The 15,000-nt window shown below is 39.7% G+C and overlaps 2 protein-coding genes across 2 annotated transcripts in view; one reads left to right on the plus strand and one right to left on the minus strand.

Moving 5' to 3' along the window:
* Positions 1–8,041, plus strand: part of LOC125024549 — an 8,386-nt gene extending 345 nt beyond the window's left edge. The window contains exon 2 of the mRNA XM_047612352.1: positions 7,525–8,041. Within this exon, the coding sequence (XP_047468308.1) occupies positions 7,561–7,977 (417 nt within the window). The 5' untranslated portion in view covers positions 7,525–7,560 and the 3' untranslated portion in view covers positions 7,978–8,041. The remainder of the gene's footprint in view (positions 1–7,524) is intronic.
* A 1,651-nt stretch (positions 8,042–9,692) lies between these two features.
* On the minus strand, positions 9,693–12,666 carry LOC125048203 (putative nuclease HARBI1). The gene is made up of 4 exons (XM_047646773.1): positions 12,565–12,666; positions 12,057–12,443; positions 10,939–11,022; positions 9,693–9,728 (listed from the first exon to the last, which is right to left on the minus strand). The coding sequence occupies exons 1-4, from the start codon at positions 12,664–12,666 to the stop codon at positions 9,693–9,695; spliced, it is 609 nt and encodes a 202-aa protein (XP_047502729.1).
* Between the last annotated feature and the right edge of the window lie 2,334 nt (positions 12,667–15,000).

The raw sequence follows: 15,000 nt of genomic DNA on the forward strand, positions 1-15,000 counted from the left end.
CATTCCACGCATGTCAGCATTACAACCTGATCTGCTGGTGAAGCCAGATCTATTAACGTAGTATCTAATTCTCTTCCCTTCAACTAACCAAAAATAGTCGGTTCAATGTTTATTTAATAGCCTACATGATAACCATCGCAAACATCGAAGCATCCCGAGATCAGGTTACGATCTGTCACCGGTGAGTTTCCAGTTCCATCCAGCCTCCGACTTCCGAAACGTAGTTTAACGCTGTTATGCTGTTGCTTTCCGTCGCATTTGACTCGTTGATGAGTAGCGGAACTTGTATTCCCCGACAGTTGATAAAATGTATAAGCGTTGGCTTCGCACTATACTTTGGGGAGGAATTAGTATGATTTACACACAGGGAAAACGGAACAAAAACACTAATGTAACAAACCGAGTTTGATGAAACTTCGAGGGCGAGAGCCATGTTCCACCTTTACAATTACGGTATACAATTCAGCGGTTAAATCCGGGATTACTTTTTGCCTGATTGATGAGCAATACAAATGCATTAAGTTGTCATTGGATGAAAGCAGTTTCGAAAATTTCCTGATGACCGTATCAAACTTATCCATAAAGCTTCATTGTTCCTCAAACAGCAGCGGTATTTTATGGATTGCGTGAACAAATAGTACTACACAGCAAAGCAAATAAGAAAATGCACTATTAACTCTATTTTAACACATTTTAGGAACACATCCTGTAAACCTTAGTGATTATCGTCAAAAATGTTAACGGTTAAACTAGTCTTAAAATGGAAGATGGAATTTATTGACCTTTTCCTGAGCGCAAGATACTTCGGAGGCCGTGGCGTAACTTCATGCCGCGCAGCATAAAATTCGGAGAACTACGTACATGTCAACCAGGAGTACAGTAAAATAAGTATAAGGAGTGGATACCATGACGATAGACACTTTTCAGCTATGGCAAAAGGTGCGCAAATCTAAAATAAGGTAGATACAGGACAGAGAAGACAGAAGATCGACCTTTCATTTTCTAAGTCCCCTTCCATGTTTACCTCTCGAAAACCAAAACAAATGTGACGCGTAACTCATTACTGCGATCCATCAAGTAGTCCATGTATTGCTACGTGCTTGTGAGAATGCTTATTTTGTCATTACTAGCGTCTGTTTTGGTTGATTTTCCGACTATGACAATTGAGTCTTCCCTTACAATATTTATATCAGATTTGTTCTCATGTGATGAGAACGAATCTGATGATAATCTCCGTCGCATTCTCGAGCCGACAATCTTGATGTGATTTGATAAGTCCCGATAGCAGGGGAGGGTATGAAATAGATCAGGGAAATTACAGGGTAAAACAGGCTTTATAAGAAAAATAGCGAACGGAAATGTGTAAAACAAGCACAAAAAACGCTTAAAATCGGTCGACTTTCCAGGATATCCCCATGGAATCCCTTGGTATTCAATGCGCCTAGACAGGGGGCGTAGCCCCCTGGACCCCTGTGGTAATATGTATGCCTAGCCAGGGGGCTACACCCCCTGGACCCCCTTAGTAGTATATATACCTGGACCCCTGTGGTATGAAATGCGCCTAGTCAGGTGGCTATGCCCCTTGGACACCCAGGGTTAAACCACATACCTTTATATAGCGAAAGACCGAACTTTTCTGCGCTTCCATCTATAGTCAGAATTGCTTAGTTTTTAATATTTTTGGCATTTGTTGCACTTGTTGGGCTCAAATATCACTTTCATTGAGAATAATGTCCATTTGTCCTGTATATCTACAATATGACTTTAAAAATGACACGGAGTCGACACAGCACTTAAAACGAAACATTTCTCACCGGCATTTCTCAGCGAATGGCGCCATACGGCCTGTCAAATCGCCCGGATAAAACGCACATGCGATAAGGTTTATTGCACAGAATAGAGGTAAAAGTATACTAAAACTAGAATGCATTACATACATGAATTCGGAAAAACAGAGGAAAACTTTCCAAAAGGTGCGCAAATCTAAAATAATCTAAAATAAGGGAGATACAGGACAGAGAAGACAGAAGATCGACCCTTCATTTTCTAAGTCCCCTTTGATGTTTACCTTCGAGGATCAAAACAAATGTGATGCGTAACTTATTAGTGCGATCCATCAAGTAGTCCATGCATTGCTACGCGGTTTTGAGAAGGCTTATTTTGTCATTACTAGCGTCTAAATAGACAATATTTTCAATCAGAGCTTGATATTTGAGCCCAACAAGTGCCCCAAATGTCAAAGAAAGTGATTAGAAACCAAGTAATTCTGACTATTGACGGAAGCGCCGAAAAGTTCGGTCTTTCGCTATGTAAAGGTATGTGGTTTAACCCTGGGGGTCCAGGAGGGCTAGGTAATATATAGATTGTAATTTCCTAAAGTCACAGGGTCCAGGAGGCATAGCCCCCTGGCTAGGCGTATATACTACTATGGGGATCCAGGGGGCATAGCCTGGCTAGGGAATATATAGGTCATAGTGTATAAATCCCACGGTTAGGTTAGGTTGGTTTATTGGTTAGGACGCATTGTACGATTACCACATGGGGATCTGGATTATGTGAAATCCCGTAGATTTTTGCCGAACTCTTACCTGATTATTTAATCTCAGAAGAGCTATCCTGGTTCATTGGAATTGGCGGTTGTAGGGAAACTTCTCTCGCTCTCCCACCTTGGGAAAAAAATGCGAAAAGGGGTGTCAGACTATTTAATAGATAGCAGGAGAGGTATTGATTTACAGACCCCCCCCCCCCTCCTCTCAAACCGACATGTTTTACAAACTCCTTTAGATACGTCAGATCCTTTAGATAGTGTGTGTGTAGATGTGGGAAGTGTGGGTCCACAAAATCTTCACAGTGAGTTATTACAAGGTGCTAGTATCCCGTGAAGTTTTAAATTGCGGTAGGCAGCCCACCTATTACTACAAATTTGTTTCTAGTAGAATATATTTTAAGGGTATGAGCGTGCCTGCACTACGGTCACTGCTTACCAACGAGATGCCAATTTCGTGATGCCAGTAATTTTGAAGCAAATGATTAACAATTACCTTAAATGGTGCCAAATGTGTCCCCTGCAGGAAGGTGCCTGGTCTTGGTCTTAGCTATATTTTTCCATAGGCCAATATTTGCAAGGTAAACTGTGGGCAACTCGCCGACCTGGACAAATGACCATGTGCTCATAGAAGTTTTTTTTTTTTTTTCAAAATCCGATGTAATTTGATTGCACCCTTTGCAACTTCCTTCCCTTTTGCTAGTTATTAGTTTTCCTTCCCCACTATACATACCGATCACACACACGGTGCTCTGTGATAGGTTAAACGTATTCCATGTAATATTGACTCTCGTGATAATTGTCACGTACATGCGCTGTACTATTTTATTTCACGTTGATGTGGGCTTTAATTATGTACGAAGTTAAGGTATTACGATAAATTTAACAATGAAACCGCATCTTGTTTACAAAAGTAGAAAAGGATATCTGGTGGTAATTTTAAAAATATTGATTTAGCATTTCGGGCTCTGATACTTGCGTGTCTAATAACTTTATTCTTGATTTGCGACGGAATTACATATGAAAAGGTAAACGAGAGCAACGCACGGAAAATGAGCATTGCCATGTTGTAGAGCATAACTAGATTAGGAAGCAACGAAGGTAAATCTGCAGTGACTTCATATTTACCGGGAAACGATGAAAATTGGCTCTGTATGGCAAGGCAAATTAATAATCGAAAAGTTTGAAGCAATTTCAAGAAATCACTTTTTAAGAGCGCCTGGTTTGGTAACGGTAAGTTCGATTTTGAAACTAACTTAAAACTCGTTAATTTGTATTTGAGAGACCTTTTCTTATGAATCTGCACGGTGCTACTTTCAATTTCCAAACAAAACTATTTGATTGGCAAGCTTCTGTCGGGAGATATTAATTTCTTGGTGTTTAAATAATGAATCAGACCAGATAGGAGGCCCAGGGGTCTGCTCCCCCCCCCCCCCTTAATTAGGGAATAAATCGAAGGTAGGGAAATTTTTCCGTGCATGACCTTCAGGATTACATTAAAAATAGTATAGTGGTTACCTTGACGAAAGCTTTTTCATCTATGGCAAAAGGTGTGCAAATAAATATAAAGGGAGATACAGGACAGAAGAGAGGAGATCGACCTATTTTTTTTTTTTTTTTTTTTTTTTTAAGTCCCCATCGTGTTCATGTTGCTAGGATCAAATCAAATGTGACGTAACTCCTTAACACGATCTACCAATTAGTATGTATTACTGTGAGCTTGAGAGCGAATATTTTGTAATAACTAGCGTCTGTTTTTTAGTCCGAATTCGCGTATTTGATTAAATCTTTTACTTTTACTTTTATTATACATTCATAGAGAAACGCCGGTAAGAAATCTCATTTTGTGTTGCGTCGATTCCAGGTCATTTTTGAAGCCATATAGTGGATATACAGAATAGATAGATATCTGTCTCTATCGTAGCCTGATATACAAGCCCATAAAGTGCCCCAAATGCAGAAAGAATGGTTTGGTTTCTAATCACTAACCAAAGACGGAAGCGAAGGAAAGTTCGGTGTTTCACTATATAGTTATTTAGTTTTACCCTTGGTCCAGGGGCAGAGCTCCACGACTAGGGAATATATATCGTATTTTCTTAACCCAATGCCGCCGGAGAAAATTAAAAAAAAAATGGGGAAAATGTTGTGCCTATTTTCTATATTTCTGTGTGAAATGTCTGCCCATAGATGGCTCTGCTAGTGCTTAGCCACAAAGGAGTCAATTAGTAGACCTTGTGACCAAACCTGATTTGAATTGGCGGGAAAAACGTATTTTTTACTAGTGCTATGAATATCGATGGTGTTATTTTTATTATAAACATTATAATTATCATAATGTTTTTTAATATTAATAACAGCAAAATAAGATAACGTAAAATATTTCGTAAATCAAAGAAAAGGGTGAGCGGGCGAGACGGGCAGTACTCCTAACTGGCTCATTGGTGACTTAGTACAAGTATAGCCATCTATGTGTAAAAACAATCAAAGAAGTACTGACAATAGGCATAGCACGTGTCTACCCGTTGTACCCGTCGGCAAGGGGTCAAAACCACTGCCTAGGCAATGTATAGATCGTAGTGTATAAATCCCACAGGGTTAAGGTTTGTGAAACCCGTAGATTTTAGTTTAGTCTTTTATTTACCACCCTGGCTAACTGCACAGGCGTGGGCAAGCTGTGGTACATTTAATGCATGGTCATAACATTACATAGTGGTATTACATTTGAATTTTAGCCTATAACATTGTTATGAGTACTTTATCAGTATAAAGAAAGGAACAATTGCACAGTCCTTTATCCACTCATCTGCCACGCCGGCATATAGCTTGGGCTTGGAAAAGCATTAATACATTTGATATGCGGTTATGTGATACTACATTCCTAATTTAGGATACAACATAAATATATCTTCTAAGACATCAGATGATATGAAGTAGTTACATAATTCCCGGTGCCTCATGCTAGGTGGTCTGAAAGGCTGTAACACATCGACATTACAAACTGTACTGACCTGCTAATACAATCTATATCCAAGCCTGAGTCTTGCAGTCACAACATCACACTCTTGTTCTTGTTTTATATAAACCATAGATAAAGGAATCTTGCCTAAACCGGTCACAGTGCTTTATACTACAGCTTTGAGGGCGTTGTGAATTAATCAACTCGGTCAAGTCCTCTCTGAAGGAAGCTTTAATGATGTATAAAATCCTAGAAAGAGGTATCCCAAGATAAACTGTCACATGCTAATTTTGCTTGGCGATCAGCATGACCATTCCTAGGGATTCCAACATGCGATGGAATCGACGCAAAACGTATATTATGGCCTCGTTCTTTTGCACGATACATGTTTATCCTGATGACATTTGCAATATTTTTAAAATCAAACCATAGGTTTGATTCCCGTATTTTTTTTTGTATTTGGGAGTCGCGAAGGCAGAGATGTTGCTTGAAATGTGTAACAAACATGACATCAGACATGTTAGGAATATAGAGCAAATTTGCTAACTAATCGAAACTGAAAACCAAATTGCAATTGTAGGGTCATTTCAATTTTGATAAGGAAGAATTTGTACCAGCATCCTTCACTATTATATTTTAATTTGTATAGCAAATTATATATTTTAGATGGTTGGCAATTAATAACTTGGGTTATCAGATTCTTTCAGTGCATAAGCAAGCTTCCAATTTAGATGCTAGGTATCGTTTACAACGAAAATGGCATTTTTCTTTAACTATAGCTCCAGACAGTTATAATTTACTGGTTACACAAGTTTTTCATTCCTACATACGGATGTAGAAATAGTTTGGGTAGGACACACCGTATTTAACATTGGAAGAAAAATCGCTCTCCAAATCAGTCCTATAGTTTTCATCTTTATACTTTTTGGAAAAAAAAAAAAAGTATGCAAGAAATAACTAAGTTCTTTTCGCTCATGACCAAAGTGTTGACCTGTTGATTGACAGATTAGCAAGAAGTTAGTCACTGTTTTGATTTTTCTTCCAGTCCTAACATGCTGTTGGAAGTTGATACAGAAAGTCTTATTGGTATTCTATGGAATACCAGGTATTTTACGTGCTTCACAGGCGTAAATTTTTATCCCCTGTGACCAGAAAAATCAAATGTTTATAAGCCAGAAAAGCTGGACAAAGCTATCTAAAAGTTAATCTGGTCTCAAGCATAAACATAAAATGGGTTTCATCAATGCATATGCTTATTTTCAACTCGCAAGCACATCCCTCCTGCCCCCCCCCCCTTTTTTTTTTTACTTCCCAGTCCTCGTTTGCCTTGGGATTTTATAATGTTTTATTATAGAGCAATGTATGTGGCAGACACGATCGTTTAACCCCACCACGCGCAGCTCTTCATATTTGTTTTGCGTGTGTCCTCTGTTGCAAGAGGCTTATGTCAGCTGTCATTAGCGTCAAGAGCTAGTTAGCACTTTGTTTAGCTTTTTGATCACATGCAAAAGACTGAAGAGTACTACTGTTCAGTTTTGTTCATTGTTTTATATGGACTACGGATGTGATGAGATTGTGAACGTTTTGGCCTTTAACATGAATTTGAATCTATAAAGTAGCCAAAAATGTATACTGAAAACTGGTATAAACGGCATTCTTATTCGAGGAGGTAAAATCTGTTTCAGCCTTTATGGCATTCAGCGAAAGAATAACCTTTTTAAGGGTCGATGTTGTCTAGAAAGTTAAAATGTAGCATTTTAAGAAATGAGTGAAACTTGTTTTTTATAAACTTTTTTTAGCAACTGTCAGAGCAGCAAATCGTAGTCTATAGAAAACCTAGATGTAAAAATTTTGTCCTGAAATCAACACAAACAAGTAAATATTTTGAGCCAAGATGCACCTATTGTAAATGTGCTAATACTCTGCTTAACATGACCTTGTTTGATATGACTTTTCAGATAAGATTCTAGGCTATGCAACATAGCTGAGTACATAATAATAAATGCAATATTTTTCTTTTCAGATAGTCAAGATTTTCCCGTCAAAGTGAGTAGACAAGATGGCTCCTGTAAGTGCAAGTACTCATGTCAAATTGGCGGGTTCGCTAGTGGCCAAAGTAGGGCTCAGTGGCATCCGGAAGGCCACCCAGAAAAGGAGGAGTAACACCAACCCCATCCTAAAGAAAACATTCGAGACTGGAATGCGAAATCTAGTGGACAACGGGATAGAGAAGGTCCTACGAGCCGGAGGAGTCCAACGACTGGCAGAGAGGGGGTTCTCGAAGGTCAAAAGGGAAGAGCTCCGGAAAGTGGCTGGCGACGTAAAGAAACTAGCAATGTCAGGTTTGCTGAAGGTGTTCACCCGAGAGCTCCCTGCGCGCGGCGACTCGGAAGGCGATGAACACGATGTGGGTGGAGGACAATTATATAATTCCACTCGAGAGTCACAAGTTGACTTTCAGAGCTTTTTAAAATAAGGAAGTCGATGGGTAAATTAACGCTTTTTTAATACCGTTTTTAAGAATAAATTTTTAATGTGTATGTACTTGTTTTTTTTGTATGCTCCTTGACCTTGCTATGGGATAGATGAGCAACCAGTTTTTGTTCCACAATGCATGGGGACTTAACACTTCTAATGGACCTCTTCTTTTCTCATCGGTTACCTGCGATAGATTTAGAAGAATTCATCAATTAGGTTCTCATGCTATTCTCGCACAATTAAATTGCACTCCAATTTTCTTCTTTGACCTACTGATTATATGCTACAATTTTGCTCTTGCTCTGAAATTACAGTATACTCTTGGGAAAAATGCAGAACGACCGGTACCCCCCCCCCTCAATCCCTTGTTCCTCGTTGTCGTGAGGGGTCTTAGGAGACCTAGGGGCTTCGCCTCCAAGCCCACCCTATCACTATATATTGGATATGCTGCTAATAATCTTAGATGTTGACGCGGCAGAAAACGGTACACGGTCTGTGCGTGCGCTTATTGCTGGCCAAGGGCCAGCATAAATGCATGCACAAGAGCCACAACAGCAGCCCCCCCCCCCCCCCCCCCCCCCCCCACACACACACCACAACCCCCCCCCCACACACCACAACCCCCCCCCCACACACACCCTCACCACAACCCGCCCCCCCCACACACCCACACCACAACCCCCCCCCACTCACACCCACACCACAACCCCCCCCACACACACCCACACCACAACCCCCCCACACACACCCACACCACAACCCCCCCACACACACCCACACCACAACCCCCCCACACACACCCACACCACAACCCCCCCCACCCACCACACCCCACACCACAACCCCCCCACCCACACACCCACACCACAACCCCCCCACCCACACACCCACACCACAACCCCCCCACCCACACCACAACCCCACAACCCCCCCACCCACACCACAACCCCCCCACCCACACCACAACCCCCCCACCCACACCACAACCCCCCCCACCCACACACCCACACCACAACCCCCCCCACCCACACACCCACACCACAACCCCCCCCACCCACACACCCACACCACAACCCCCCCCACCCACACCACAACCCCCCCCACCCACACACCCACACCACAATCCCCAACACTGGTAATGCACATCGCCCACACATCCTGGTGTATTAAGTCTAGAAAATAGTGCAATTAAATTATAGAATTATACTTAGTGATCAATACTTTCATCAAACCAAGAATATTTTTAAAGTGCAGGAGAGACTTAAGTATGGGTGCTGAATATACATACACATGTATAAAGTATTATTATACTGAGTATTTACACAAATACGATTGCGATCCTCTTTAAAGAAATGTGTGGATGTTACGGATAAAGTTAATGCGGTTTTGCTAAAAATTATAATTCATGTTACATGATTCCAGGCAACTCCCTTTGCTGACACTTTCTTTATACAGTACCCCTCCCCACTAATATCTTAGATTCGCTACCATACACTTAAACTCGGCTATTGAGTTGTGCTACAACCTGACAGAACCCTTGCCAAATCAAAACTTCCTACCAAATATACAAGGTCATACCTAACCTGACAAGAAATTGCTATTCAATAGATAATAGAAAAGGTGCTGAGTAAAATATCTAGATATTAAAAAAAAAAAAAAAAAAAAAAAATCTATACTTTTACTTTAAAATATCGCTGTAAAGATCTGCCCACATTAGTGAGTATGATCGGCGGATATATTGACGGGCAACTGTAAGGACGTCACAGGCGAGAGGTTATAGAAGACTGGAGACTGAGGCCCAATGTAGGGGATCGCCTCTACCTTGGACTTCAGCTTTTGCCTCCACTAATTTTGCAAGGTCTTTTCTCTCCCTTTGCTTTTCCTTCTCTTCTTCATCCCTTCGATCCACTTATCCTAATCGCTAACTCATCTTACCCTTTTCGCCCCCCTCCCCCCAATCCTTTGCCCGTTGTTGTCGTGGGTGGGCTTAGGAGACGAAGACTGAGACCCAATGATGGGGAACTCCCCAACCTTGGGACTCAGCCCTCGACTCAACAAATTTTGCATGGTTTTTTTTTCCCCCCCTCCTACTTTTTCCTTTCTGTCCCTTCACCAACCCCTTCTATCCACTTCCTAAGGTGTGAGAGCCGTGCTGAAAGGATGAAAGGCTGACTTTGTGCCAGTCCTGAACGGCCTGAGGGAGCCATGGGCACGGTATTCCCCTGCTTTAGTTGTCTAGCCCTTACCCCTCAAGAGACCCTGAGGGGTGGACCGTTTCTCTCCCCAACATACTCCAGGCTTATTATGGCCAACAATGAATAACCATTAACCATTAACCATACCATTATTAGAGGCAATTGCCTCTTCATCAAATAGCTCCACCAATTCAAACTCGCCCGATTCCCTAACCCCAGGCTCTCCTTTGACCACGGCTCTGAACACTACAACTAATACCCCCTCCTCAATGCCTACTAGTACAGTATCCACCCTAATCAACACCCCAGGAGACATTACTACTCCCAACATGCTCAACTTCAACAACTATACCCCCACAACCTTCTTCATCAACTACCCCATCCTCCCTTATTACTACCTTACAACCTTATTGTCCACCTCCCCATAACACTACCTCCCTCAACACTACTCCCTCTTCCACATGCCTCCGTCCTTCTACTACCCCCATTTCTACAAAATTCTTAAATAATCTTTTTAGCCAAGCCAAATGGGACCGATTTTTCGTGATCCCTCCCACAACTTCATACTATCTGCCTTGACAACCTGTTTTCATTCCTCAAATGAATATACATCCTTCACTTGATCTAACCCCTATACATTGGGAGGTATTCATAAAAATGAAGGATATCCTTGCAAGCATAAGGTAGAAGTACAAGGTATTTCTCTGAAGCAAAAGGTAGAAGTATAAGCAAATCTTTCCATATTCATAATGATTACCTTTTACTTGCGAGGATATCCTCCAAGCAGAAGTTAAAGGTTGACTCGTGTTTCGGGAGCGCTTAGTTACATGTTGGAAATTTAATTTGTGCTGTCAAGATAAGAAAGAGTTTAGTATTGCGTTGGCAGTTGTCGACTGAAGGTGTGTTGTGATTGTTGTTACATTTTCTCAGCTAAATAGGTAGTCTTGTTAATTACATCAGACATAGTAGAATAACTCTTGTAGTCACACTGTGAACGGCCTTCACTTCAGTATGTTGGCTATTTTGCTTTAAAACCATATTTAGATATCTATAAAAAAAAAAAAGTTTTTTATATACCGTACGCAACATAAACATTGACCGCGTCCGCTTATAAAATCAACACACAATCACAAAGTAGCTCCAGATATTTATTTTGGTTCTTGGAAACATTCTTGGACAACACTACAAGGTTACCAGCACAATAATACCAGAAACATTACATTCTCTTCTTCCTGCTAATGGTGATTGTAAACTTACCTTTGTCACTCTAAAGCAGTCTTGTCCATCAGTATCACAGGCGAGGTACTTGTGGTGGTATTATTATCGCAGAGGTCAGAATACGATTAAGGGGTTTAAACTACTTATTTCTGATACACTTCGATGTGCTGATTATAAATCTGATCACTTTTTCCATCGAAAAAAAAAAAAAAAAAAATGCCCCCAGCCCTCCCCATACTTTAGGTAAGGTTAGGTGGGTTAGGCTAGGTTTGGGTAGGTTAGGTTAGGTTAGGTTAGGTTAGGTTAGGTTAGGTTAGGTTAGGTTAGGTTAGGTTAGGTTAGGTTAGGTTAGGTTAGGTTAGGTTAGGTTAGGTTAGGTTAGGTTAGGTTAGGTTAGGTTAGGTTAGGTTAGGTTAGGTTAGGCTAGGCTAGGCTAGGCTAGTTTTAGTTACGTTAAGGGAGTGGGGGAAGTTCAGCTGGCTCGAAGTCAGGATCACCTAAAGTTTTTGCAATGTTATGGAGCACGACACAGGTAACGATTATTTTCGGTACATTTTCCAACTTCACGCGACAAACCTATTGTAAGATAGGAAATCGACGTTTCAGTTGGCCAAAGCATCGTTCAATTATTACTCTCTTTTTTGAAAAGCTTGTTATATTTTACCTCAGCAGGGGATGTAGGATTTCGATATGGAGTCATGAGACATGTCTCTATTCCATATCCGTCATCACCAAGTAGCACAGCATTAGCTTTAGTTCTTAATTGTAAACACACTTGTGAATTTCTCCATATCCTTGAGTCGTGCACGGATCCAGGCCAACTAATATCAACACTAGTGAACATTTCTTTGGCATCACAAGTGGCTTGAACATTCAGAGTAGACTTGCCTTTTCGATTAATGTACTCATCTCCATGCAGCTTTGGTTTCAGTATCCCCACGTGAGTACAATCGATGACACCAATAGCTGTCGGAAACTTATACTTCCTTTGCCATAACTGTTTTGCCTCTACTATTTCTCTGTTGGTAGTTGGAAAGTTCTTGACCGATACCTTTTTGATAGCCAGGATCACTGAGGTAACGCAAACATATCTTCATTCTATGGAAAGATGACAAGGCGCCTCCCCGAGTTTCTTCATTGGTGCCTAAAAATCTGTCCGCAAGCCACTGTACATTTTGTTCTTCAAAACGGAATAACATCTTGAAATCACGATCAAGTGTGGGTAAACGGGGCATGTATTGTTTAACATGCCTCACATCCACAAAATCTGCCATCGTGCTGAGAATCGGACAGAGCAACCTCTCTCTTCGAACTGCAGTCTGCTACTGACCAGACTCAGCTTTTTCGAAGCATATGCTCTTTATATGAAGTAAAGGGTCCTCTTTATGTATAACCATTTACTTTTATGTGATTATAAGGATATGCTTTTGCTCTAAAAGTAGAAGCTTTTGCTTGAAATGTTTATGAATACAAGTAGAAGGATTTCCTTCATATTTTGCAAGTATAAGCATATCCTTTTCTTTATGAATACCGCCCATTACCTTACCCAACCTTAACCATTTACTCGTCAATTCCTTTGCCCAACTTTCACTAACTCAACCACCTTTCACTACCATTTACTATAGTGCTACATGACCTTAGATGTCTAGCACATTTATTTTGCTTTTAACCATTACCCATTACCCTTTTCGCCACAATGTTTTATAATGCTATCGGGGGGGGGGGAGGGGGGGATGTTGACGCGGCCGAAAAAAAAAAACAAAAAAAAACGATAAATAATCACATCCGAGAATACCGCAAGGAAACTACTTATAAGAGTTGCATTTTCGGACATGCCGTCATCTCTTCGTGCCCGCCATGTAATGACCACAAGGGATGTGAAGTTAGAACGACCCAAAAAGTCGTCTAGAAACCACCCTGTGAATACCTCACTTGGCCTTATGCATATGTATTGCTTATGTATACCTCAGTTATTGTCTTTAGCTATGTATGATAAAAGTACTTAATTATTTTTCTAGAAAGATGATACTTTATTTTATTAGTTTTACATAGTCATATTATATATTTCTATATTATTGTTTTTACTTATATTAGGAAATTGTAAAATATAGTAGTTTACCCTACAAAGTATTTTTTTTTGTTACCCCCCATACATTCTCTTTATTTTAAGGGTACACTGTTATATTTCAATATTACTGTTATATTAAGGTTGTATAATTGATATTTTTGATAAAGAAAATATGTACTATTTTTATTAATGGAAAAATTCATATAAGTTTTGAAAATTATGCATGTATAGATTAAGAAGAACTATAGGATTGTATTATATGTGATCTGAGTAGACTTTAAATTTTTGAAGTATATACAGTACTAAAACTTGATACTATAGCGATAATTATATATATATATATATTTATATATATATTATGGAGAGAGAGAGAGAGATCAGAGAAGAGTGCCATACAACAGCCTGAAAGTGTTTTAGATTATCGTGAAATATCCGAAGTAAGACAGAATATTCAGCTGTAATTATATAATTAATTAAATCATAAAATACTATACATTTGAGTTATAGAACAAAAGAAAGTAACTATTTGAGATCAAACTGGAAATTTCAGCTCAAGGCTGGCACATGGCATTTGAACACCATCCCGATGTGTGTGTCTCATTATTATTAAGAATTTAAAACCCATTCAAAGAGTAAGTGGTGTTAACCTTTATAATTATAAAATCATGTGTAGTAACTTTTTTACTATAATGTGCATACAATTACTCATATATAATGATCATATATAATGAGATAAATGTTATACATAATTTGTTTGTGTATCAGAAATATTTTGTTCCTTCAAGAAACGATTTACTTAGATTTTATAACTGTATATTGTTTTATCATTCCTAAACTAGAATAATTGTTTCTTTTCTAGGAATGGGTTTATTTTTTTCTGGTTTATTTGGTTTTGCTGAAGTTTGGATTTATTCGTCCCTGGTGCTATGAACAAGAATGAAAGAAAATAACATCATTGGGAGCCCAGGAAATCGAGGAAGTAAAAGGAAAGAAGATATCTGAGAAGAACAACTAGTGTAAAGCGTGACAGGTTGGAGTACTTGGACATTTTGGTAAATTAATGTTTATTTAATTGTAGAAGTGTAACGATTTATGACTCTATATGTCAACTAAAATTTGTAAGCTCAAGTGTTTTGATATTACCCCTTCTCACAGTTACCTCTAAGACTGAAATTAGATCATAAGTAACCTGTATGACTATTCTTCTTTTAGAGTGTGGGTTCTAAAGATAACTTTTGGAGAAACCACACATTTGCAATAACAGATAGTGCCCCTCTTGATAAAGTCTTGAGTGGTTCCCAGAGCAAAGAGAAGTAATAGGGTCTTTGCTAAGGAGCATAGAAAGGGTGGGCGCTACAGCCCATGTGCCCATCGTTCAAGCCCGCTTGTGTGGACAGGCCTTTATAGTCTCACTACTTGATTCTTATTTATATATCACAAGAAAAGAGAAGCAAAGGTTTCGTTTATTGTAAAATGCTTAACTCCGTCCTCCTCACTGACTGAGCTGCAGTTACCTCATACATGTGTAGTGTAGAAAATA

This window comes from Penaeus chinensis, chromosome 43 (assembly GCF_019202785.1).
Source record: "Penaeus chinensis breed Huanghai No. 1 chromosome 43, ASM1920278v2, whole genome shotgun sequence".
NCBI lineage: Eukaryota > Metazoa > Arthropoda > Malacostraca > Decapoda > Penaeidae > Penaeus > Penaeus chinensis.

What these genes read in the sequence shown, in the direction of transcription:
- LOC125048203 (XM_047646773.1), bottom strand. Translation starts at nt 12,666, where the DNA reads ATGGCAGATTTTGTGGATGTGAGGCATGTTAAACAATACATGCCCCGT. An exon ending in ATCCTACATCCCCTGCTGAG is followed by an intron (nt 11,023 to 12,056) that starts GTAAAATATAAC and finishes TTATCTTGACAG; the next exon opens with CACAAATTAAATTTCCAACA. An exon ending in CTTGGAGGATATCCTCGCAA is followed by an intron (nt 9,729 to 10,938) that starts GTAAAAGGTAAT and finishes ACGTCCTTACAG; the next exon opens with TTGCCCGTCAATATATCCGC.